At 39.4% G+C, this 23,116-nt stretch overlaps 2 protein-coding genes across 6 annotated transcripts; one reads left to right on the plus strand and one right to left on the minus strand.

Moving 5' to 3' along the window:
- The first annotated feature begins 2,692 nt into the window (after window positions 1-2,692).
- Window positions 2,693-6,357, plus strand: grsf1 (G-rich RNA sequence binding factor 1). Its single transcript, XM_058637034.1, has 10 exons — window positions 2,693-3,043; window positions 3,923-4,067; window positions 4,348-4,503; window positions 4,654-4,788; window positions 5,065-5,203; window positions 5,350-5,444; window positions 5,599-5,684; window positions 5,784-5,919; window positions 6,043-6,094; window positions 6,252-6,357. Exons 1-10 carry the CDS (start codon window positions 2,840-2,842, stop codon window positions 6,253-6,255), a joined length of 1,152 nt encoding a protein of 383 aa, XP_058493017.1. The 5' UTR covers window positions 2,693-2,839; the 3' UTR covers window positions 6,256-6,357.
- Window positions 6,358-6,558: 201 nt separating this feature from the next.
- rufy3 (RUN and FYVE domain containing 3) lies at window positions 6,559-21,860 on the minus strand. 5 transcript variants are annotated; one of them, XM_058637029.1, is made up of 18 exons: window positions 21,286-21,860; window positions 15,977-16,150; window positions 15,574-15,691; window positions 15,236-15,337; window positions 14,921-15,044; window positions 14,332-14,396; window positions 13,970-14,035; window positions 13,812-13,881; window positions 13,596-13,685; window positions 13,116-13,199; window positions 12,611-12,778; window positions 11,804-11,901; window positions 10,554-10,673; window positions 9,899-10,022; window positions 9,729-9,814; window positions 9,603-9,630; window positions 8,960-9,034; window positions 6,559-7,987 (listed from the first exon to the last, which is right to left on the minus strand). In XM_058637029.1, the coding sequence occupies exons 1-18, from the start codon at window positions 21,539-21,541 to the stop codon at window positions 7,844-7,846; spliced, it is 1,992 nt and encodes a 663-aa protein (XP_058493012.1). In that variant the 5' UTR covers window positions 21,542-21,860; the 3' UTR covers window positions 6,559-7,843. The 5 variants fall into 5 exon arrangements, with proteins under 5 accessions (XP_058493012.1, XP_058493011.1, XP_058493014.1 ...); XM_058637028.1 differs by having other exon boundaries at window positions 8,960-9,046; XM_058637031.1 differs by lacking the exon at window positions 21,286-21,860 and adding an exon at window positions 18,256-18,899 and having other exon boundaries at window positions 8,960-9,046.
- Between the last annotated feature and the right edge of the window lie 1,256 nt (window positions 21,861-23,116).

Here is a 23,116-nt window from a genome sequence, read left to right on the forward strand (position 1 = left end):
ACACCACTGCATATAGGTTGGAGTAAGGGTGGGTCAAAATATTGGTCTGGTGATATATTGTCGCCTCTCCTCTTGCAATACGATAATCGGTAAGCCAGGGCAATTATCGATATTTTATTCAATAAATGAAGGCGCTGTAAAGTAAACAGTCTCTGCCCGTTTCACTTGCTGGGTGTCAATACTTACATTTATTTGGGTGCTACTCAAATGAATGAGGGAAACTTGGGCAGAAGTTACCTGGCCGAAGAAGAGAGTTTACAACGGGATAATGGTTCATGTTCAATACATAGACTTTATGCACTTTGTTCTCTATGTTGTGAATAAATAGAGAAATCCTGCACGTGTTGTTTTCTTCAGACAATCGTTGTATCATAATATTATTGGTATTGTGGACCATGTATCACATTGTATCATATCGTGCCATAAAGTGAGGTACCCTGTGATTCTCACCCCTAGGTTGGAATATGACTGAAAAGTTTCAGAGGTGAATTCTAATGATTGCTTAAAACAGACAGTAAAACAACATTCAGCAGTTTGACGAGACAAGGGCTTCTTGTCCCTGTCTGCCTCTGCTCTGCCAGTGCACACAGAGTCACGTCTGATAGTATTGCTTGACAGAGCCCATTTTCAGATGAAGGGGCCAGCAGACAAATCTTACATAATTTCTGTTCATGAATACCAAACAATGCAGCTTTACAGCTCCACTGCATCTGAGATCTTCTGCTACCTCTAACCCTTCAAGCAAGTTATCCCTTCAAACTGCTCAGTGTCCAGGTTTTAGTTGGGTTGTTTTCAGTACAATCCACTTGTGAAACTTTTCACAAGTGGATGGTTGGTGCTTCATGGCTTTTTCAATCGTATTCCGACCTGGTGCAGCCATCTCACTTACTTCTTACTAGCACAGTGTTTCTGTTGTGTTCCCTCCTTGCCTCCATGGAACACAAGATTCAAAACACAGCTGTACTGAGGAACAGAGAGACAACTGTGGACCTGATAGGCTTATTCTGCATTGTGTGAACTCATCTGGTAGTTGTTTAAGTGTAACAGACATTCATAGCTGTAATGTCATTTTTTCCTTCTCTTTTTCCAAATACTAAAAATCATGTAGATGATTTTTGCAAATTTTATGAGAAAGTTTCAGACACTCTCTGGCTTCACTTTAAGAATCTGGACCCCCCACTCTGTCTTTTTGACTCCCTCAAGTATTAGTGCACTGATTTGACATGTTTCACGAGTTCTCACTCTAAAATCAGGATGTTTTGACAGAAAGTTAGTGACCTGAGGTTTCATTAAAGGGTCTCTGACCCTGTCTCAGGACACCAAGACAATCCCAAACCTGAGAACAGAGGCTGACTCTTCTCTCTGATCCCTGACTGTTTCCCTGATGTTGACATGATAGAGCTCTGTTGGGGCCGTGACATTCTTCTTCCTCTTGATTCTGCACATGAAAGTGAATGTGGCTCGCTTGGTCGGTCTGCAAAATGAATAACTGAAAGACAAAGAGTTTAAATAACTACCATGTTTGATAAATGGGGGGTTAAACATGCGGAATTGAAATTATTACACTTACAAACTGGCATTTTATTTGCATATGGCATATTGTCCACCATCCATTGCAAGATGAATTTGTGAATGTAACACTTAGGCTTATTAAAAATGACTTATATGGTTGCTTTGCAAATACAATATGTTTGAGTCTGAAATCTCATATTAGTCAACAGACCCTGAGTAAAAGACAAATTACTTGATTTATGCATATATGACAAGTTCCCCTTACACAATGATCTGCACGTTTGACCAAATATGTAAATGTGTGGTACTTCACAGATTGATTATGAATCTATGTTCACATTTTATTGCCACTGCAGAAATACTACACTCAATCATGTTTCTTCAAATAGTTACATCACATTTTGCTATTGATAAAAATTAGCATTTAATTGTATCAGTTCAGAATTCTAACCACTGCGGATGAGTTGCAAGAATGAAAATGGTTTTGTTTCTGACAAACTACGTCATGAATATTATGTGGATGCAAAGTCATCCTAACCTGTAGGTGGCAGTGTAAGTGAAATATTATTATGGGGCAGAACGAGATAGAGGAAGTTATAGAGGTAGAAAATGTTGTCAAGTTTGCAAGAGTTCAACTAATCATCACATCCTGTGTTGCCTTCTAATTAAAAACGTTGGTTGGCTTACTAGAGAGGTTAAATATATATTTTTTGGACATTGATAAATTCGAGTATTAAAATGTAAAAATGCAGCTGCTCTTACTCTTACTTCTGTTATCTCTTGCAAACTAAGGCTACACTTATTATTATTATTATTATTATTATTATAATAATAATAATATTACAGTTTTTTTCTCACATTCACTATCACATGCATTAAGCGGGTGTATGTGCAGTGTTTTCCTGTCACACATACCATTTAAAAATCATTTCATTTAAAGTCGTTCGTGGAGCTGTGATTGAACCCACAACCTTTAAGTTGAATGACAAACCGCTGTACCACTGAGCCATAGCCACGTGTAAATCACCAGTAACTGATGATGCATTAACTAATGGAAAAAAGCACGATTACTCGTGATTGTTTTAAATGTTTAGACTTTTATTTTGAAAATTCCAAACCAGAAATGAGAGCACACCATTGATGACTTGACGAAAGTGTTCAAAGTTTGCCCTTGACTAAACCACGTGAGTCTGTCATATGCTTCCGAGCCACATGCTAAACTGGTGGCTAACTGGCTACCTCCATAGAAAAACAGACGTCACACGGCTCGTTTACACACCGGTTTAAGTGCTACTGACTGCTCCTCTGATGCAATAGTTCCTCCATCATGTCGCGGGCCAGTCAATCCATGATGTTCTTGTTGCAGCGCTGTGTCGCAGTTCGGCAGGTACCGTTACCGAGGAGAATCACAACAAGAGGCGGCTTTATCCAGCAGCGAACCTGGACACCAGCGACTCAGACGGGCTACGTGCAGAGACTCTGCCAGGTCCGGTCTGCAGTAGAAACCAGTCAGTTCAGCTTCTGTACCAAGGTGAGACAGAGACACTGAGACACACAGAGACACTGAGACAGACAGAGACAATCACATTTCACTGTACGACTTGTCCTGCTACAATTTTTTGAGGTAAAAGATATCAAAATAACAATATTCATGATGATATTTCGCAGTTACCAAATAGAAGTGCTTGTTTTGACATGAACGATAAATGGCTCAGAATTTAAACATTTAAACATTATGACGCAAGATTAATCTAGTAATAAATAAAAACGTACAGTAATAAAGCATAACTAAGTGGCGGGCCGCACATGTTCAGCATTGAAGGTTGAATGCGTAACATTTTGAAAACTTTACTGTCAAAACTTGAACGTACTATTGACAACAATGTTTGTATACGTGTATCATCACTTTATTGCTGCTGTGCCAATCTCAGCTGGCACCCAGTCCATCACAGGGCCACATATAGAGACAAACAGCCATTCAACCTCACACTTGTGGTCAATTTAGAGTGTCCAATTTACCTTATCCCCAGGAACTACTACACCAACCATGTGGCCCTACATTCGGGTTTCTATACACTAAAAAGCAAGAAAGAAAACATAGGTTAATATTGGCAGAGTTTCAGAGATGGAGATTGCCTTGGATCATTAGAGTGATGAAACGAGTGAGTCTGTCCATCCACGTTCACGATAGACTCTCAGGACAGAGCTATCAGTCAATTATTTTTCTAGAGATCCCGCCTACTGCAGTTTTAAGGATTTCTACCAGATGTAGTGACTGGGAGGTTTTGAGAAGACTGACGGACCCGTGTTTATAATAAAGATAAACTGAATGTATCATCGCAGTAGTTTCAGGTGTTTGACATCAAACAGTAGACTCATGCATCAACATACGCCACACCATGTCTTCCAGACAGGACCACCGCATGAGGACGAGTACCCGCCGCTGCCGACCTATCAGGCTGATGCAGTGCTGGAGAAGAAGGAGTTGTACATTGTGCAGGTGAAAGGTCTACCATGGTCATGCTCAGCACAGGACCTCATGCAGTTCTTCTCTGGTGAGACTTTTGATTTTTGGTCCAGATGTAAAACCCAAACAATGCTAGAGAAAGACGTGAATTTGTTTTTTTAAACATATGTTTTCCATATAGAGCTGTGTTGTCTTTTATTTCTTGCTGTTGTTGGGTTGCTGAATGTAGATTTATTGGTCATGTGTTGCTTATTAAAACATCTAACAACATTCTTAGTCGGCAATTGTCCAATAAAATATCAGAAAGTTCATCTTTGATATTGATAGAAACGTGTACAGTTCTGAATTTTGATGTGCTGTGAATGCAGAGAGCAGAATTCGGGATGGGCTGAAGGGGATCCATCTTACCGTAGACGGACAGGGGAGGCCATCGGGTCGAGCCTTCATCGAGATGGAGCACGAAGAAGACGTCAACAAAGCTTTAGAAAAGCACCGGCAGTACCTCGGCCCACGATATGTTGAAGGTTCATCTCTTTGAGCTTAAAAAAAAACATATAAATGCATCTGACAACATGCATGTACAATTTTGCTCTGCCAAATACAAATATAATATACCATTTCCTGTCGTCGTTGATGTCATAATAAAGGAAGTCCTGCCCTCTGTGTTTTTGCAGTGTACGAAGTGTCAAACAGCGATGCTGAATCCATCCTGACGAAAGCCCTCCAGGCTCCAACTAACGGCTGCGTGGTGAGGCTTAGAGGCCTCCCCTTCAACTGCACCGAGGCCGACATCGTCCAGTTTTTCACAGGTAAACCTCTTCAGTTATTCTAGCATCACTAACAACTGTCTGTAGTGCATAACTTTTATATATAAATGAGTGAAGCTGGAGAAGAGGCATCGCATAGAGTTAACAAACTTGCATGCATGACTGTCTGATTACAAATGAAGTCGTCATGCCATAAAGTTTTAAATAGAGTAACATTATTAAATGCTGATTCTCTAGCCATGACATATTAAAGGCTTTTAAAGTCATGTATTGTGGAGATTTTAAGATACTAGATTTTATACTAGCTTTAATGTGCAGGTTTGGATATAAAGGAGAATGGGATCAACGTCGTCACAGACCGCAGAGGGAGGAAGACTGGGGAGGCCTTTGTGCAGTTTAACTCCCAGGAAGCGGCGGATGAAGCTCTGCAGAGAGACAGAGAGGTCATAGGAAATCGGTACGATACAAGCGTGCAGCAGCTTTATAATCCTGCACTAAGTATTAATCTTAATCTCTGTTCAGATGCTCCTTTTATTTCCAATTGTAAATCGTCAGCTGTGGGTTGCACTTGTTGACTTGCTGCTCTCACGCTTACATTTGCAGTTACATTGAAGTGTTTCCAAGCAGAAGTGACGAGATTTACACGAGTGAGAAGACGAAGATGGAAAATGATTCTGCCTCTGCCTCACCCAAAACTAGTAAGGGGATTTTAGATCATCTTCTTACTATAGAAGAGCCTCCTCCACACCACCACCAAATAATTCTGTTCAACTTACAGCCGAGGACATGAGAATCTTGTAAAAATAGACGGATTTGTTCATGTAAACCGATGTCGTGTGTCCGCTCCATCAGGGCCTCCTCGAAGCTCAGCTGCAGCTGTTCATTGCGTCCATATGAGAGGTCTTCCTTTCAGGGCATCTGGAGTAGACATTGTGAAGGTAAACTTAAAAGATGCTGAATGTGGTGAGATGTGAAGCTGTTTTTTTTTTCTTTTTACTGTTGCGGTAGATGATGACCAGATGTGATTTCCCGTGCAGTTCTTCTCTCCTCTAGTCGTGTCCAGGATCCTGATGGAATGCGGTCATGATGGGAGGCAGAGTGGCGAGGCTGACGTTTACTTCACCAGCTACGAGGACGCTGTGGCAGCCATGTCCAGAGACAAACAGTACATAGGTGAGACAGTTGAAGTACATTAATGTATTTTAAAATATTCAAAATCCTTACCTCCCCCACAGACTAATTATATATAATGACTATTGTAACACTCAACATGTAAATGTTGCTTCTTTTTTTCAGGGGGAAGATACATCGAATTATTCTTGAACTCTTTATCGGACTCTGAGGAGAGGTAAGGTTTAACAATTTTCTTTTTAAGAATTAAGAACACATTCAGTTCCTTTGCTCCTATAAATACATTTGAATCACTTTAGATAAACTCTTGCTATTTTGAAGAGAAACTGTGTTGTTCTGTCCTCATTGATATAACACTTTTCTCTCTCTTGCAGTTGAAAGCAGACACACAACAGAGGACCATTGTATTTATTTTCCATGTGAACGTCAGACAATAAACATACCTGGTGTCACAGAAATGGTACGACCTGTCATCATTTAACAGGATGAAGTCCAATACAGTTTTGGATGAATTAAAAATTGATTTATCAGACTAAGGTTATTTAATAAAAGGTTTTAAAGTGCTAAAATGCAGTGAAAGCCTACAATCAGATGTCCACCGACAAAACATGAGAAAGACTCCCAAGTTTTTTGTCATAAGAGGAAATAGAGATAAAAAAAAATACGATGCCATACAGAAGAGAAATGTGATGAAAATGTATTGAATAAGCCGTACATCTTGCATGATAATTGGCTAAACTGGTTTTGCTCAGCTTCTGATTCCTCTTCCTATAAACCAACAGACACAAATGTGGCATAAAATTAAATTATATGCCAACTTGAGATGCCAAGAAAAACTTGAATAATCCAGATTTGAACCTCAACGCCACACTGATGCAGATGAGATGAAGTGATTTGTTTTGCCAGTAAAAGAGAAAATGAACCCAGAACACTTACAGTAACTATCTTTGTAAACTTAAAGGAACAGCCCGTCAATTTGGGGGAAAAAATGTGTTCTTGCCAAGAAGGCTACTTAGTCTAAATCTGGAGCTGCAGCCACCACGGCTGAAAATAGGTACAAAGATCTACCTCTTTACCTGTTTACAGTCCTTGTGCTATGCTGAGCTCATTTTCTCATTACACTAGCTTCATAATTAACATACAAGGCAATGGTATCAATCATATTTTACTCTTGGCAAGAAAGCAGACCGTTGAACCTTTGACACTGCTACAGTCGCAGACATGAATATTGTGATGACAGTAGATAAAGTGTCTTACACTGTGTGTGTTCATAGGTAATGATTTGTACAGTGTTTTGGTTTTCATAAGATGATATTTCTTAATTGACTTTGAAAACATGGACAAATATTTAAATAAAATTATTTTTTCCAAACAATTTAAAAGTTGAGTTTTACCCAATAGTTTCTCTCAAAGTCACATAGTTACCATCATTTTGGTCTAATATGTTTTGAGTCCCTTGAATCTGAGTAAATCGCCAAACACGTGTCGTGTTCTGATTGGTGTATAATTAAACTGTAGTGAGAAAAAAAACAACTATTCCTTTTATCTTTTAAAAGTGAGGTTAAAAAAAACCCATTTGTAAACATTCCATTTAGAATTTTTTGAATGAATGAGATGATTCCTGTCATTTTCACATCAAACATGGCCAAACTGGTGCAACCTTCAGCTGAGTAAGTGCAAAATACCCCCCTCCCTCCCCCACGTCCTCCAGCAGCTCAACATGCACTGTCAAAAAGCAAAGCGTTGACGACAAGCGTTAGAATCAAATAAAAACTTGCATGTACACAACTCTTAATGGCACACATGGTTCACATGTGAACTTTGCTAACTTTGAAGTTAATTAAAATATCCAACACAGTTCAAGACCGAGATCCTTCATGACATATCAGGCCCTGAAGTAAAAAGAAAAGTGCATTTTTGCAGTGCCAGTTTCACACATCAATGCCTCCGCTCTACACGCGTGTGCTCATGTTGGCGTTGAAGCGTACTGCTGGAGTAACAGAGAGTAGCAGGTGGTGCACACCGTCTCTGGGAGAATGGAGGAGGGTAACGGCAGTTGATTAGAGACGCAGCTCTCGCAGAAAACACCGCTGCAGTTCTTACACTGTATCTGGAGAACCAAAAAAAAAAGAAAATGGGAAAGCAACTTAACACCACAGTCGACGCTCAAGAATGTAAGCTGTGCTCCAAAGAAATTGTCAACCAAGTCTGAATTTAGTCTGAAAGCTACCACTAATCCAGAGTGTTTTTAGTGACCTGGTTCTCTCGGTTTTAGACCGACAGTAAATTTAATGGCCTTTTTCCACTATGATCCCAGCTCGCCTTGACTCACGCATGGCATGGTTTAGGTTGCTTTTCCACTATGAAAATAGTACCTACTCAACGTGGGCGGAGTCATCACAGCACCACCATGTAACTCAATCATTAGAATCAGTAAATTCAAACTATTTGTTCAGTACTTTCTCCATGACCGGAGCACAGACTCTGTCTGACACAGTCACTGAACAGAAATACAGCGGCAGGGTTTGTGATGCATTTCCCTGGTAATTGTTGGAGATTAACTCACATTTTTAGGATTAGTAAGTATTTGTAACTGATCTACAGTTCGGTATTGTTCGGCTTGATCCTTGTGTCAGACGTCTCTTCCTGTGACGGCACTCTGACCAATCAGTGACTGGCAGTCTGGCGACGTCACACATAGTACCAACTCAGCTTGCTTGGAACTTCCCTAGAGCAGGTACTACATAAAATACCTGGTACCAGGTACTATCTTAGTGGAAAAATATAACCATGCCGTGCCAAGGCAAAGCAAGTCGAGCCGGTGGAACACGTCATAAGACACACCTCGGGTATTCCTCAACACTTGGTCAAGTTGAGATAGGATATGTACGACGACTGTACTGAATAAATTAATGACCTATGACCTTAATATAAAATTGATAGTACTTATAATCAGTTATAAACTTGAACTTATAATTACACTAAATGTTGTTTTACTTAAATGGATAAGAATGGTGAGATGTGCAGTACATACTGCAGACTATCCACTTGTTGCAGACTTAAAGTGAGAAAACCATTGTACCTTTGTCTTCAGGAGCGAGTCTTCCTGTTCACACATCGTACACATGGATGGACTTATCGCCACAAACAACTCCTCCTGCAGAAATTCCTTCATTAAATATTAGAATATAGAAAGAGTGAACCAGTGACGCAAACATGGACGACCACATTTTAATGCAGTAACTAGAGGCAGAAGATAAACTCTTTTTTATCACAATATGTATAATTTTTAATACTTTACACTAAACTGTGGAGATTTGCACCTGGATCAACAAATAACATAATAATAGGGGTGGGCAAAAAAATAATATCTAAAAAAATATACATTTCTGCTCACAGCGGCAGCGTTGCATTTTTTTTTTTTTTTTTTTTAAAACAATTATCATATTATCTTAGATATATCTTCTTCCACTTCTATGTAACCATAGAGACTGGTGGTTTATGGTTTAGTTACTCTTTAACTGTTTTGAAGCATCTTGATAAAACACATTTTTCATTTGCAAGAACAAAGGAAACAACTTGACCATTATGTGCTTGTGTTGCCAGAAGTCAATGTATAAAACAGGTTTGGTTTTTTTATTTTGGACAAAAAAAAAAGAAAAAAGATTTCTTCACAACATAAATAAGTGACAAGATTGTATGTTTTGTGAAAGTTAAATCCTTACCAGCTCATCCTCATGATATGACAAGGACCTAAAAGGAGGAGAAATAAGATATGTTAAACAGGTTAGCATTAATGTACTTTTTTATTTATTTATTTTTTTTAAATATGCAAAATCTGAACAACTCACAAGCTGGAGCTCAGACTGGTTTTGTCCTCCTGTCCACTGTGCAGCTGGTCAGACTCGCTTTTGACTGGCAGTGACTCTGGGAGTTGCTGTAGGAAAAAATAAAATCACATTTAACATAAGGGAATAAAGCAGACGGCTTCACTGGAGCATAAATGTGAGTGCATGCGTACTTTCGGCATGCTCTCCGTGAGTCTCCTCTCCCGCTGAGGAGCACTGGAGGGCCTGGATGTCGGGTTGAGCTGATGCTCGCTCCTTCGCTCTCGCTCTTTTCTCAGCTCTTGTTCCAAGTTCCACCTGAAACATCACCAGACGGATTCAATTTAAATAAACATGCATCACCAGGACGTGACGTGATGTGCGTCACAGTTTTAACATGTCCCTCAGTTGTAAATAACAGCTAATTGCCAAGACTTGAAAATTAGACTTTTTTTGTGGAAAATAATTTAATTAAAGTCATGAAGGAAAGATGTGGCTCCTCATTGTGGCACATTATAGAATAAATCACAAAGACTGTATGTTAGTGAGTTGGAAAGGATTTTTCAAGTCTTTCACGTGAAGTATAAATGTTTATCTCCATCCACGATTATCACCGTAATAGAAATTCACCACAATGAAGTGCTTTTAAATCACGATAATATCCTCGATTGTCCCATCGCTATTCCTAACAAATATATAGTTTTATTCACATTTAAAGCTATGGGCAATGTAGTTTTTAGCAATAAGTCTTTAAAAAGGAGGAAAGTGTGTTTTTTTGTGATTACAGCAGCAGCAGATTAATACAAAAACCAGACTTGACTAATTAAAAGCTTTATTACTATGTCCTACCTGTGCCTCCTCAGCTGCTCCACCTCGTCCTGCAGACTCTCAATTTTGTCTCCAAACTCTTGTTTGAAGAGCCGGTTAGCCTCGAGAGCCAGATCCTTCTCTCTCTCAGCGTGTTTGCATCTGGTTAGGGGTGAGTGGGGTTAACACAAACTTATGGACAAAAGAAATGTGGTTGGAAAAACAACAACAAACAAGAAAGGATTTAAAAACAAAACAAACAAAAAAACGGAACACTGAAACTGAATGAGGACAAACGTGAAACTAAAGAAGATGAAGCAGGCCACTTTTGTGTATTGCTTTATTAGCCTAATGATCACTACAGTTTACACCAATGTTATGCTCACATACAATTCAAAATTAATTAATTAATCTTGCCCTATTTGTCTTATGATGTTTTGCTCCTGTCCTGGCATTCCCCTCTTGAATGAGGCTCAACAAAATGTCAACAAAACTCTTGGATATCAGTCTCGAAACAGCTGCTCGGTCTGTGTGGGTTAAAAATATTCAAGCACAGTCTCTGGTAGAGGTTGAATTCTTCAAAACATTACAGCACGTCCACTACTACCCAAATATCCAGGATGTGTCCATTGGCACATAATATCGTCATCAGTCCATCACATCGTCAAACCTTTCCACAGTGGACATTCAGACACCATGCCACGTACATGTCTTACCGTTGCCTACATTTACCAATGAGTGTATTTGAAAGAAATGTCTAGCAAATAAAGGAATAACTCGGATGTGATGAACACATCTGTCAGCAAACACAAGGACTTGGGAGCAGCTAAAAGGGTCGATTCAGTCCACACTACTCAAAGCTGATGCTGGAGAGCCACTGCAAAAGGTTGTGGCAAGATGCTTTTTTTGTTTTCAACAACAGAGGAGCATCGTACAGAAAAGAAAACATCTTAGTTTGGTAATTTTATATATTGGACGGGGTTGTATGTGTTTGTATTCAGATTTATGAAAGCAGGCAGGACAGACGGAGAGTTTCCACTACTGCTGCAGCTGCAGCAGCTTCCCTGCTGCTGAGTTCAAGTTTCTGGCCTGTTTCACCAGATGTTTCTCACTGATTTAATAGAAAGGATAAATAAATGATGTAAAAATAAATAAATAAATAAAATAAAATAATAACAATGACAGAGAAGGTGGATGGGGAAAACAACAGGGACAATAAGAGATTTTTGTAGTTAAAAAACTGTGACCATAATACAAAAATATGAACTATGGTGGCGTTTGACCGCTCTCACCTGGTTTCCAGCTGTTTTACAGTCCCATTCATCTGGTTGATTTTATCTTCCATGCGAGCGATAACTTCACTCTTCTGTTTAGAGCTGGCATCGGTGCTCTGAGGAACATGAGCCATGAGAGTCAAGTGGTGTCCATCCTCAAGATGATAACTTTTTTTTTTTTTTTAAATTACATTTATTCATGTGTTTTAGCAGTCCATAACTGGGGAAGGGTTAAAATCAGTGCCTTTGTTCATTATAGGTATCATTTATCTGCATTTGATTTGACAGTGAGTGGTAGTATCGGAGCAGTGGATCAAGTTTTTTTAATGCTTCAAGCTTTTTGGAAAACTGGACTCGCTTATTAAGTTTGAGTGTGTCACTTCTCATCTAAGTGGCTTCTTCAGTTATTCGCCTACAGCTAACTACTGAAAATGACTATGACCTAGATGACTTTTCCAAATGATTTTGTATCCTCTATGTGACAGTGCATGTGACTGCACAGCACTTTGGCACACACAGTGTTGTTTATGGAATTGGAAAATGAGACCAGATATGGAATAAAACAGGCCCCTCAAATCAATTAAAATGAAGTTGCAACATTTTGAGTAAAGTGTGAGAGAATTAAACGAGACCTTTATAAGAAATCTCAAGTAGAGGAAAGTCTGATCAAGAAAACTAAATTAAGACTATTTTCCCAGACTGAATTCTTGGACCTGGGTTCGCTGCTCTAGTACCAATCTTACTAAAATAGATATTTATTTAAATTTAAAGACAGATCAGTTATATGGTTTACTGAAGTCGATGAGTCAGAAATGTAGCGTTTACCTGCGACTTATGGGTGAGTTGTTGGTTGATGGTATGGAGGTCTTCCAGCTGATGTCTGAGCTCCACCAGAGCATCCTGCTTTTCACAAATGTCTTTCTCCAGCATCTTCATGGACAGCTCCATCTCCTGCTTCATACCGATCTGCACCTCCAGCTCCTTTTCCACATCCTGCACAGACATCACTTTTAGCTTCTTAACATGAAAACGACGAGAAATATGTGTTCACTTTAAATCCACAAAGATCGAGCGACATATCACAGAACCCGACAGAGTGAATATATCTGCTCCTTATAATTCTCCTGTGATTCTTTTCACACGTATGGAAACAGCCAAAGAGGATGTTAGTGTCCTGACATCTTCAACTTTCTGATAAACGTTCCCTCATCCTTCTCTGGAGGACACTTACACTTTGCAACAGAAGCGTGTAAAATACACACACACACACACACACACACACACACACAAAAATAAGTCACACGGCAATAATGAAGAGCCTCAAACCCACCAATCTAAGCAGAGTTTCCTCTTTGAGCTGCTTGCGCGTTTCACCCAGAGCTTGTCCGTCTGGTGCTGAGTCACTTCTTAACGCCTGAAGAAAACATAACAAAAAAGGAATGACAATTTTCTTTCATTACATATACACTGTATGTGGGAGAGAGTTACTTTTTAAATCAAATTTAGTTAAGGTGGTTACTGACACATTTTCCTGTGGGGTGACTGAGTCAGAAGAGATATACTTTAATCTTAAAGACCCAATCAATGCTTTTACAGTGGTAACATTAATGGATCCATGTCTGTGGTTGGAACAGTTTACAAACGGTGCCCCTGTTTCACTAAACTTAAAAACAACAACAAAAAACCTCTGGCTTTGTTTTCTGACAGGTGTCAGGGGTTATTCTACTACATTCAGAATGAATTATCCAATGGCAAAGACATTAATGAACAAGTTAAGTAAAATGACCTAAATCAAATTGCCACTATTCACCTTTCTGGACTCCAGCTGATATGAGCTCTCCTCTTTTACTCTCTCCACATCTTCTTGTAAAGTGATGATGCGGTTATTTGCCACTGCAAGCTGTGGAAATGTAAGTCAACAAAATTGCTCTTTTAACAAATAAATACCTGCAGCTTTACAGTAGTGCAGAAATGATGACATTTATAATAAAAAGTAAAAGTGGAGTGGAAACTTGTTAAGGCTCACCTCTTCTGTTAGTTTTGTGTTGGACTTTTCAAGGGCGTCCACTTTGGCCTGGAGGTTATTTACAGACGCACTGAAAAGAGAGAGAAAAAACACGTTGAGTCACGGAGCCAAATGAGTGGTGAAACAAGGAGTGAGGCGAGTCGGTCACTATGACGAACCTTAAATGTCTGTTCAGCTCCTCCACGTAATTCTTCTGATCCAGAATCGCTGTGATCTGACCATCACTGAGGGGGGGAAGGACAAAGAGAAGTCAAACACGGAAGAATTACTGTTTATCCTAGTTTTCTAATAATGCCTCTAATGCAGTTTAATAATAAATTGCATTAGAGGCAACACTAATCTGCCATATTTTACATGTAGGTAAACCATCAACAACAAAATCTAACCTGTCAAAAAGTGCAAAAACATGTAAAAGGATGGAATATCAGTCCTGACTGTTGGCTTCACTGTAACTACTGCTCATTAGACCAGACTGTAATAAAAAAATACCTTTAGTTAAAGATCAGGAAGCAGCACTCACCCCTCTGCACTCTTACTGCTGTGTCCACCATCTTTGAGGTACATTGAGAAATCAATCACCCCGACCTGCAGAGAAGTTATTTGAAAATTAAAATCAATGATAACAGAGACCACATTATAGATGTTTTATAAAAGAACAAGAAGGGTGTCAACAATCACACAATTCTGTGATGTTCCTGGAAGATCCTTGAAAGTGTAGAGCGTGTTAACAGATCATATGGGAATGTATTTTAATCTAAAATGCATTCAGGTTATTAAAATGTCTTAGCAGTTAAAAAAACACAACCTGCAATTAGTGTAACAGAAGAAGACGTTTCACTTCTTTGTGCTTAGAATACAACTGATTAGAAAGCAGATTGCAAGCTGCCAGTCATAGCAGTGATTCTGAGTTCATTCCCAAATCTGAAACTACATTTCCTGAGTAGTAAACTGTGCTGTGGAGAGGTTTAATGTAGAAAATGAACAAATACTACACAGAGTAACACCATACACACCTCAACACCGTGATAAATCCCTTATGTTTGAATGTTCCCTTTGTTTTAGTGAAGTCTAACTGAAGTGAATGCAAGCGAAAGTGAAAGCAGAATAACCTGTGAGTCCAAGTCCTCTCCCTTCATACACAGGTTGGCATCAATGACATTCAGTCCGACGAGTAGTCCAGCAATGACGGCACCTTCTTCCTCCATCATCAATGCATTTGCCTCATAAAATTCACTACAGAGTGGAGATGAGGGTTTCAGTGGACAGCACGGTGGTTTCACAGAGTTCACAGAGCAATTACGAGTGGAAGGAGTCATTCCATATTGAAATCCTGATGTCCTAATGTCAGTGTTGCCCACACTACCCAAGTAGCATGAAACATTTTCAGCTTGTATCTTGTACACAACATGCGCGCACACACACACCTGAGCAGGTCCTTTCTGTTGATGATGGTCTTCATGTAGTCCGAGAGCTTCTTCTGCATTAAAGCCAGTCGTAACCAGGCACGGCCTCTACCTAGAGGTGTTCTGTAATCAAACAGGGACATTGGATATAAAGACACTGGAAACTAATTCACACATGATACATTAAAACAGGTGCATGCAGTATAAACAAAGGAGAAGTAATGTCGGCCAAAACATTCCCATCAATATCTTTAGGACACTGTTTTTTTGCACTAAACAAACTGTAACAATAAAAGTTATAAGTTATAACTGGGAGGTATCCGTCTGCCTTCTTTAGTAAAATTATTTAACAGACTCACTTGAGGCCAGGCAGATCTTTTACACTGGCAGTGATCTCTCCTGCCTCCGGCGTCAGCTTCTCAACCAACTCCAACGCACCCCAGAATGACTTGTTCTGCCCCAGGAAGGTCTTCTTGGCTGGTGATTGAGAGACAGCAGGGATATTTTCGTTTCAGAAAACTGGGTCATGGAGTCACCACCCACTGTGACTGACTTATATAAACACAAACCAACCAGGAAGTATTTGGGAAAGAAAACAAATAAACACTTTAACATTCCCTTTTTGGTTTTTGAATATGATGGCTGAGCATGGTTTTATAATGTATTATCTTTACACAAACTGTGGATTTTAAATGTAATCTGGAAATGAATAAATGTAAACAGTTATTACTAAACAGATGACAGTGTGTGACACCTACGTACTTTTCAAGCCATGCTTCAGACAGTGCTCCATCACGACAAAGAACTGCTGGAGAGGTGCATAGTCAGAGTCAAGTGTGCGTCCCAGGTTTAGAGCAGACTCAATCAGGCCCTTGATGCTCAGTTTGGCCATGTTCATCAAGTTAAGCCTTTCGATGGCAATGGGATCCTTAGGATCTAAAGAAGGACAAAAAAAAAAAACACAACAAAAAGTTCATTGAACTCCTCGTATAGATGACACAGACAGTGATCAAGCAGCAGGAATGAATTTTGAGCTAAACATATCCACAACTGAGTCAGACTTTACAACAAAAATCAATGTTTCCAGGAAGCAAAAGTAAAGTAAAAATACTGTACAAGGTGATAAACAAAACAGCTTTTTAACAAGTTCAAAAAGAAGAGAATTCATTTTGATCATAAAATAGTGTCATCTTGGAGTCTGAAACATGAGACTGACTGGCTACAATAAACACTTCATTCTTGGCCTGATCCATCTATACATGAAGGCCAAATGCATTATTTATGGAAGCTCATGGCAGAGGCTTTTAGTCGAGGATTTCTGCTGGATCGTACCATCCTACAGCATTTGTTAACATTGTTACATGTTTAAACATATTGGTAAACATTCTGTCCGTAGTTTAGTATTTGAATATCTGACAGACAAACAGAAGATAACAAACACAAAAATGTGATATATTGATGTAAAATGGTGTAAATCTCGATCAGGCCTGTTTAAATAACAGTAATAGGACAGCACTAAATACATCGATTACTAGATTAATCGGCAACTATTATAATTATCGATTAAGTGGTTTGTGTGGGTTTTTTTAAACAAACAACATTCAGCTTCATAAATGTTAGTATCTTCTGGTTTCTTCGCTCCATACAACAAATAAATCATTAAAACTTAATAATTTTGGTAACATTTGAGAACATCATGATTTCAAATTCGACAATCAACATGTTTCAATATTTTGTGATATTTTATGGACCAAACAACTAATAATTTACTAGAGAAAATAATTAATTGTTAATTGCAGCACTATACAGTACTGAATGTGGAATATTCCATTTTTTGTTCTGTTCCATTACAAATGTAATTACAAATGTATTTTCGAGACTGGTCTCACTGTATAACATGCAATAATAATATTAATTCTTTATTGATCATAATTATTATTGAGTGCTTTAGATGTTGTGAAGTGAATTTCCAGATTTAAACAAACATTAGAAATGAACAAATCTTGTTGGTTATCAACAAGTTCTCGTAAATTTGCATTTCTAAAAACTCTGAAGGGGAAATAAAATAAAACTTTCCATTAGCTCAGGTTTAGTTGGCTTCTCACAAGGATGTGTGCAAGACCAAGTACCAAAAAAGTGAACTCAAAATAAATGGCAAATGTCACTTAAAACAGTTGAAATAGTTCTGCAGCGAGCCAGACAGTTTCAGTACAACAGGTCAACTCACTGCCAAAGTAAATATCTAACATCACTTTAATTAACACAATAATCTGCCACACAATATAAGAGTTCATCTTACAAGGTTTAGTGACTATCTGTTAATTATCATCTGTAATATTACACTTGATCTTCTTCTGAGCTTGAGGTTAAAGAGCTGCAGTGATGAATTTGCCAGCAGGAAAAGACTGATTTGCTCCTTTTATTATGAAGACTGTGGACCTGCCTGCAACAAAAGAGAAGGTGTGGCAAGAGATAAGGATTGCATTTGACAACATCTGTTGTGAAGAGTAGCATACAACAGTGTGTACTGTGTTCTCAATAAAAGCTAAAACACAGTAAACGGTGTGGAAAATGTGCTCACTGTCAATATTTAAATATATGGATTCAGCTGCTTCATCCAATCTGGTCTGTGACAAAATAAAAAAACAAAAACATTCGACCAAAAACAAAGATAAATCCTATGTCTTCAGCAACTGTAATATTTCCAAGAAGCACAGAAAACTGGCAATAAATATTATTACTCGAGTACCTGCTATAAATTCGATTTACTCCAAACTCATACATTCTCAAATCAACCAACACTTCCGGGTTGCTTTGTCGCCCATCCCCGTCTTATTTCCAAACAACGTCATCCTGCTGTGTGATGCTGCTCAAAACCTCTCGCCTGAAATCCATCATGACACAGCTCGAATCGGGCAAATGACCACAGTTGACAGGGTGAAATGTACATCGTCTGGGGACCTTGTGCACCACCACGCCCTAACAGAGATCACACAGTGCCCACACGTATCCTCGGACACCAAGTTAATCCACTACATTACCTTCATGGGCTGGCTCTGGGTCTGGTGTGAGGGAGATGTCATTGAGCTCACGAAGACAAAGCCACTCGCCATCGACAGACACGCGAAAGTTGCAGAGATAAATGGTCTCCCGGGCAGCCTGGGTGATCTTGTCGGTGGTGGGAGTCGGGGTTTCGCTCTGTGGTGTCAGATCAGACATGATGACTCAGCTGATGTGAGGCAAAACCAACACCACCGGGGGAAAAAGGCGCAGCAGAGTTTTATTCCAGGAACCAGTGAAGGCGCACGAAAAAACAACAGGTCCAGGAAAGGAAGAAATCAGAGTGGATGAAAGAGCATCAACACAAAAGGGAGAACAGGCCAAGATGGGGGAAGGCCTTTAGCAGCAGCTTTTAGCAGGTGCTGCGTTTCCTCCTCTTTATGTCTGCATCCCTCTCTCCTCCTTGCTACAACTGAGTGGAATACGCTGCCTTCTCCTTCGCCACCTCCTCCTCCTTTTCTTTGACCTCCTGTTATCCCTTTTGTGCAGACAGGGGTTTTATAATGCAAGAGCAGCGTGCTGGGGGGAAAAAAAAAAATCACACAGCCCTCCTCTGATCAGCTTCACACCGGTTCACTCTGATTGGACTGCCTGTGCACCGCAGTGAATGCACTGGGTGGGTGTAGACCAAGATGGCTGACAGTAGTGCTGGGTACAGCAACACACTAGTCACGTGAGCAGATGGTGCATGCGTAAAAAAAAAGAAGGGGGTGGGGGTGGGGGGTCCCAAGAGTGCTCAACCAATGCTAATAATGCAGCAGAGAACTCATCAGTCTTCCAAACATCAACAGCCTCCCCTGACGTGAAACAGATGCCTCTTATTTTGAAAACACAATTATTGAACAGCCTGCAGCAACACAGCAAAACACCAACAGCAAAATGGGCAATTATGCCAAATATCCTGGATGTAAATGGCTATTGTGCCAATTCAATTTCTATGTCGGGGTGCCAAGTGTAAAATTTCTAGTTTTTAATTTCCAAAAACATAAGAAACATTAACACACAGATTTTGGTTTGGTGCAGCAGAGGTAGTTAAGGGTTGCGCTCAGTATCCTGAAATCACATTACTCATATTTAAATTGTTTAACTGCCCAACTGAAAAAATAAATCAAGTTTATTGGGGAAATAAAAAGCTGTCAGAAGACGCAGCAAAAGTCAGTATTTAGGTTCCATCTCACTATGTGTTTGGTTGTAAGCAAAGCACATCTAAATGACTGCTATGTGTAGAGTGAAAGGTATTTTGTGAAGCTAATTTAATAATGCTAATACATTTCATTAATAGGCACCTTTTAGCACTCAAGGACACAGAATAGTGAATAAAGAAAAGTACAAAAAAAAACAATAAAAAAAGGTTACAGTGCAATTGAGATCACAGAAAGAAAGCAATCTTAAACTGATGCATTTGGGTGTGGATTTAAAGAGTGGAAGTGAAATAATATTTCTTCGTTCAGCTGGTAGTGAGTTCCAGAGCATGGTGGTGAAACAGTTGGAGGGGACAGTCAAGTGGATGGAGGGGTTGATCTTAAGGGTACAAGAGGGAGCGGCAACATTGAGGAGGTTGGACAGATATAGGATGGTATTGAATACAGAAGTACTGGGGATAAAACTTTAATGAGCTATTGATTCTAATGTCACTGTGTTAATGCAAAGTAATTTCTTGAAATGTTATTATTACCTGACTACCTCAAGTCAGGTAATAATTACCTGTCTAGGGGGTTCCCTCGCCTTTTGTCCAAGATTAATAATTTGTACAACAAGTGGGATACTTGAAGTAAAGAAAGACGAATGCGACTAATCCAAGAGCTGTGAAAGAAATGGTGCATGGCTAAAAAGTAAATGTTAAAATCTACTTTCATAAACAGTCTGTAATGATTATTAATATGATGATATTTACATTACTGATGTGATCCACACACTATGTGCTGGGCAAGACGCTTAGTCTTCTTGGGCTCCTGGTGGCGGTCGGCATATGAGATGTGTATGAGATGTGGAATAGAAAAATGCTGCACATGGATGCACAGTGGGAATGTGAGTGGATGCGGGTGAATGGCAAACTACAATATATAGAGATTAAAGTGGTTATCGAGACTAGAAAGGTGCTATATAAACACAGCCATGACTCAGAACAAAACACATGCATCACAACCACAAATACAAAACTGCAACCACAGGATTTTAAACATTTCAGCTTGAAAGAAAATAATAAATTATTACTGATCAAAGATATCCAAGTTCATGTAATCAATTGCTTTTTGCAGTTTTAGACCATATAGACCTTTACCAACCTTTTAACAAATGAATGCAAGGTTCTTTTGCTTTGACATGTTTGCCAGAGGTATTCAAGACACACACCCTGACATAATCTCCATAATTTTAACAATATTTACACGCAAAATGTGTACAAAAGTTAAAGAAATAGTGAATAATAAATACTAGGTTTGGTTGACCCCACATGACCCTTGAGGTGATGATTAGATTTATTGACAGGTATGTCAAAACCTATGGGAAACTGTTTTAACATTTAAAAGCTATAACAAATTATATCTAAATGAATAAGGATAAAGTGGTAAAAATCGATGGATGGAATATTTCAGGTACTCAATTGTTCCATTTATGAGTATGGTTTTGTCATTAAATATCTTGAATTAAATTGTTTCGAGTCAGAATTTTGTTGTAGAATCTCTCACTAGCACTATGACTGAGCTTTTTTTTATTATTATTAATTACACCACACGCTTCGTTTACATTCGCTGTTTCAATTGATAGAAAATAGCTGATGACAATTTTAAATTAGCTGTATTTTTACTCTTTCTAATCTGATCTGTTTCCAGACTGTAGAGGTTTCCTTCAGTCATGAGGAAGGAGGGAGCTGCTTGTTTAGGGACACTCCAAAGTTAGCTAATTATATTAGCAAGCTAGCCACGCTCATAGTCACTAACATATGGTGGGATTTTGAACATTCAGGCTGATAAAGAGATTCATATTGTTTCCAGTCATTTATTTGCACTTACTTTTGCGCTTCGACTCGATTCGTTCAATCTTGAAATCGTACTGTCGAAGTAAAGTAGGGGACAGTGACCCAGTCTGCCCAAACCTCACGCTCGATGAGTTTAAAGCCTCCTTGAAGTAAATCACTGAGGTCGGGGAGAGAGTGTCATCTGGACTGTCAGTATGTCCGTTTTCATCCGAGGAATTCTGTGTCCCAGAACTTTTTACAGCCTCAGAAGAGGACTGCAGAGGCATATCTCCCGTGTCCCGCTCCGCCATCCTCCTCCTTTTCTCCGGGTCAAATTCACTTCATGTGACCGGCTGTAACTGCTGCTGCTGCTGGACTGTTGTGTCAGCGGTCAGCTAACTATGAGCAGTTAGCTGCTGCCCCCGTGCACAGTAGTGGTGAACAGCAGTTAACGAAATAATCCACTTAGTCCAAAATATCTCCAGTAATTACTCCGCCTTTCGTCCTCCTCCTGCCCCAGACAGCCTCCTCATGACCCGGAAATAGCTATGTAATAGCATTTTAGGGGAATCTATCGCTAATTTCGCGAGAGTTTCCGCGCCGTGTCAACGTTCCTACACACCACCAGAGACTGTGTCAATGAACAAGATTGGACACAAGTAGAGGATCTTTGACTGAGGATAATCCCAAAAGTTCCCACAATTCATTGCGCTAAACGTTGGCGGACTCGGAGTTCTTTCGTATATTAGACTCTCTGTTGAACACACCTTTATCCGTTACTACTTGGATCCACAGTGTCCAATTTGCACTTTTTCTTTCTTTCTTTCTTTCTTTCTTTCTTTCTACATAGTACATATGTAGCAGAACTGCTACATGTGTACTACCACATAATGTCCGACAGGGGGAGCTACAAGACTAAGGACATAGACTATGACCATGAGACTACAGTTTTTCTCAGTCGTTTTGGTGCTTTTCTCAGATCAGAATGAAAATTCTCATAACTATTAGTTCAACCTCCACAACATTTAGTCATTTGTGCACATCATAGTAGCAATTTCTCCTTCCTCTGAACAAATTGCCAATGCTTTTGGACATGTATCAGTTGCTTTCATACAATTCTCTGCTGTTTTTAACATTATCATTTTGCTTATGTCATGTCAGTCAAAATGAACTATACTTATGGATGCTGAATAGTCGTTCCCAATAAAACTAATAATCTTCATTTCATTGCTTGAGTCATTACATACAAAATTGTCGAACTAGTTATCAAATTCTGTCAAGAAAATGTTATACCTTTCTTTATCCTTTTTTTCCTGGAAATCTCCTCCGAAATTGAACAATTGATCTCAGGTGAACTTCAGCTTTCACTCACAAGGAGGTGTAACCAATGACAAGCCACTAGTTCACGGTCACTCAGGGAGGAATCCCATGAACCCTCACTTGGCAAGCATATGTGAACCGAGCAGGACAAAGTGTCTACCATTTCTACAATTCTGTGACACAGAAATGGAAGGTCAGCATCGTGGAAGAGGGGTGAGGATGCGGTGAGGAAGGGGAAGGGGACAAAACAGGGGAAGAGGGAGAAGAGGCCAAATACATAGGCAGATTCCTAATGAAATTAGGGCTACAGTTGTGGCCCATGTTGTCAATCACAGTCTCACAATGGCTGAGGCTGGTTGGAGGGTGCAACCAAATGTTGGAAGAACCACTGTGAATTCAATCATTCAAACATTTGATAGGGAGAACAGGTATGTATAGTACTGGACAGTAATTACTCTGCACCACATAGGATTGAATGACAACCTCGCATTTGTGCACAAACGGGTGTTTCTTATGTTTGTTCTAAATAAGTGACTGTAGTGTATTTTTCTTTTGCACAATCCTGC

This window comes from Solea solea, chromosome 8 (assembly GCF_958295425.1).
Source record: "Solea solea chromosome 8, fSolSol10.1, whole genome shotgun sequence".
NCBI classification, from domain to species: domain Eukaryota; kingdom Metazoa; phylum Chordata; class Actinopteri; order Pleuronectiformes; family Soleidae; genus Solea; species Solea solea.

What these genes read in the sequence shown, in the direction of transcription:
- grsf1 (XM_058637034.1), top strand. Translation starts at nt 2,840, where the DNA reads ATGTCGCGGGCCAGTCAATCCATGATGTTCTTGTTGCAGCGCTGTGTC. An exon ending in AGAGAGGTCATAGGAAATCG is followed by an intron (nt 5,204 to 5,349) that starts GTACGATACAAG and finishes TTACATTTGCAG; the next exon opens with TTACATTGAAGTGTTTCCAA. An exon ending in CTCTGCCTCACCCAAAACTA is followed by an intron (nt 5,445 to 5,598) that starts GTAAGGGGATTT and finishes CCGCTCCATCAG; the next exon opens with GGCCTCCTCGAAGCTCAGCT.
- rufy3 (XM_058637028.1), bottom strand. Translation starts at nt 21,541, where the DNA reads ATGGCGGAGCGGGACACGGGAGATATGCCTCTGCAGTCCTCTTCTGAG. An exon ending in AAAGATCTGCCTGGCCTCAA is followed by an intron (nt 15,338 to 15,573) that starts GTGAGTCTGTTA and finishes GTTTGATTACAG; the next exon opens with AACACCTCTAGGTAGAGGCC. An exon ending in TCACGGAGAGCATGCCGAAA is followed by an intron (nt 9,815 to 9,898) that starts GTACGCATGCAC and finishes TTTTTCCTACAG; the next exon opens with CAACTCCCAGAGTCACTGCC.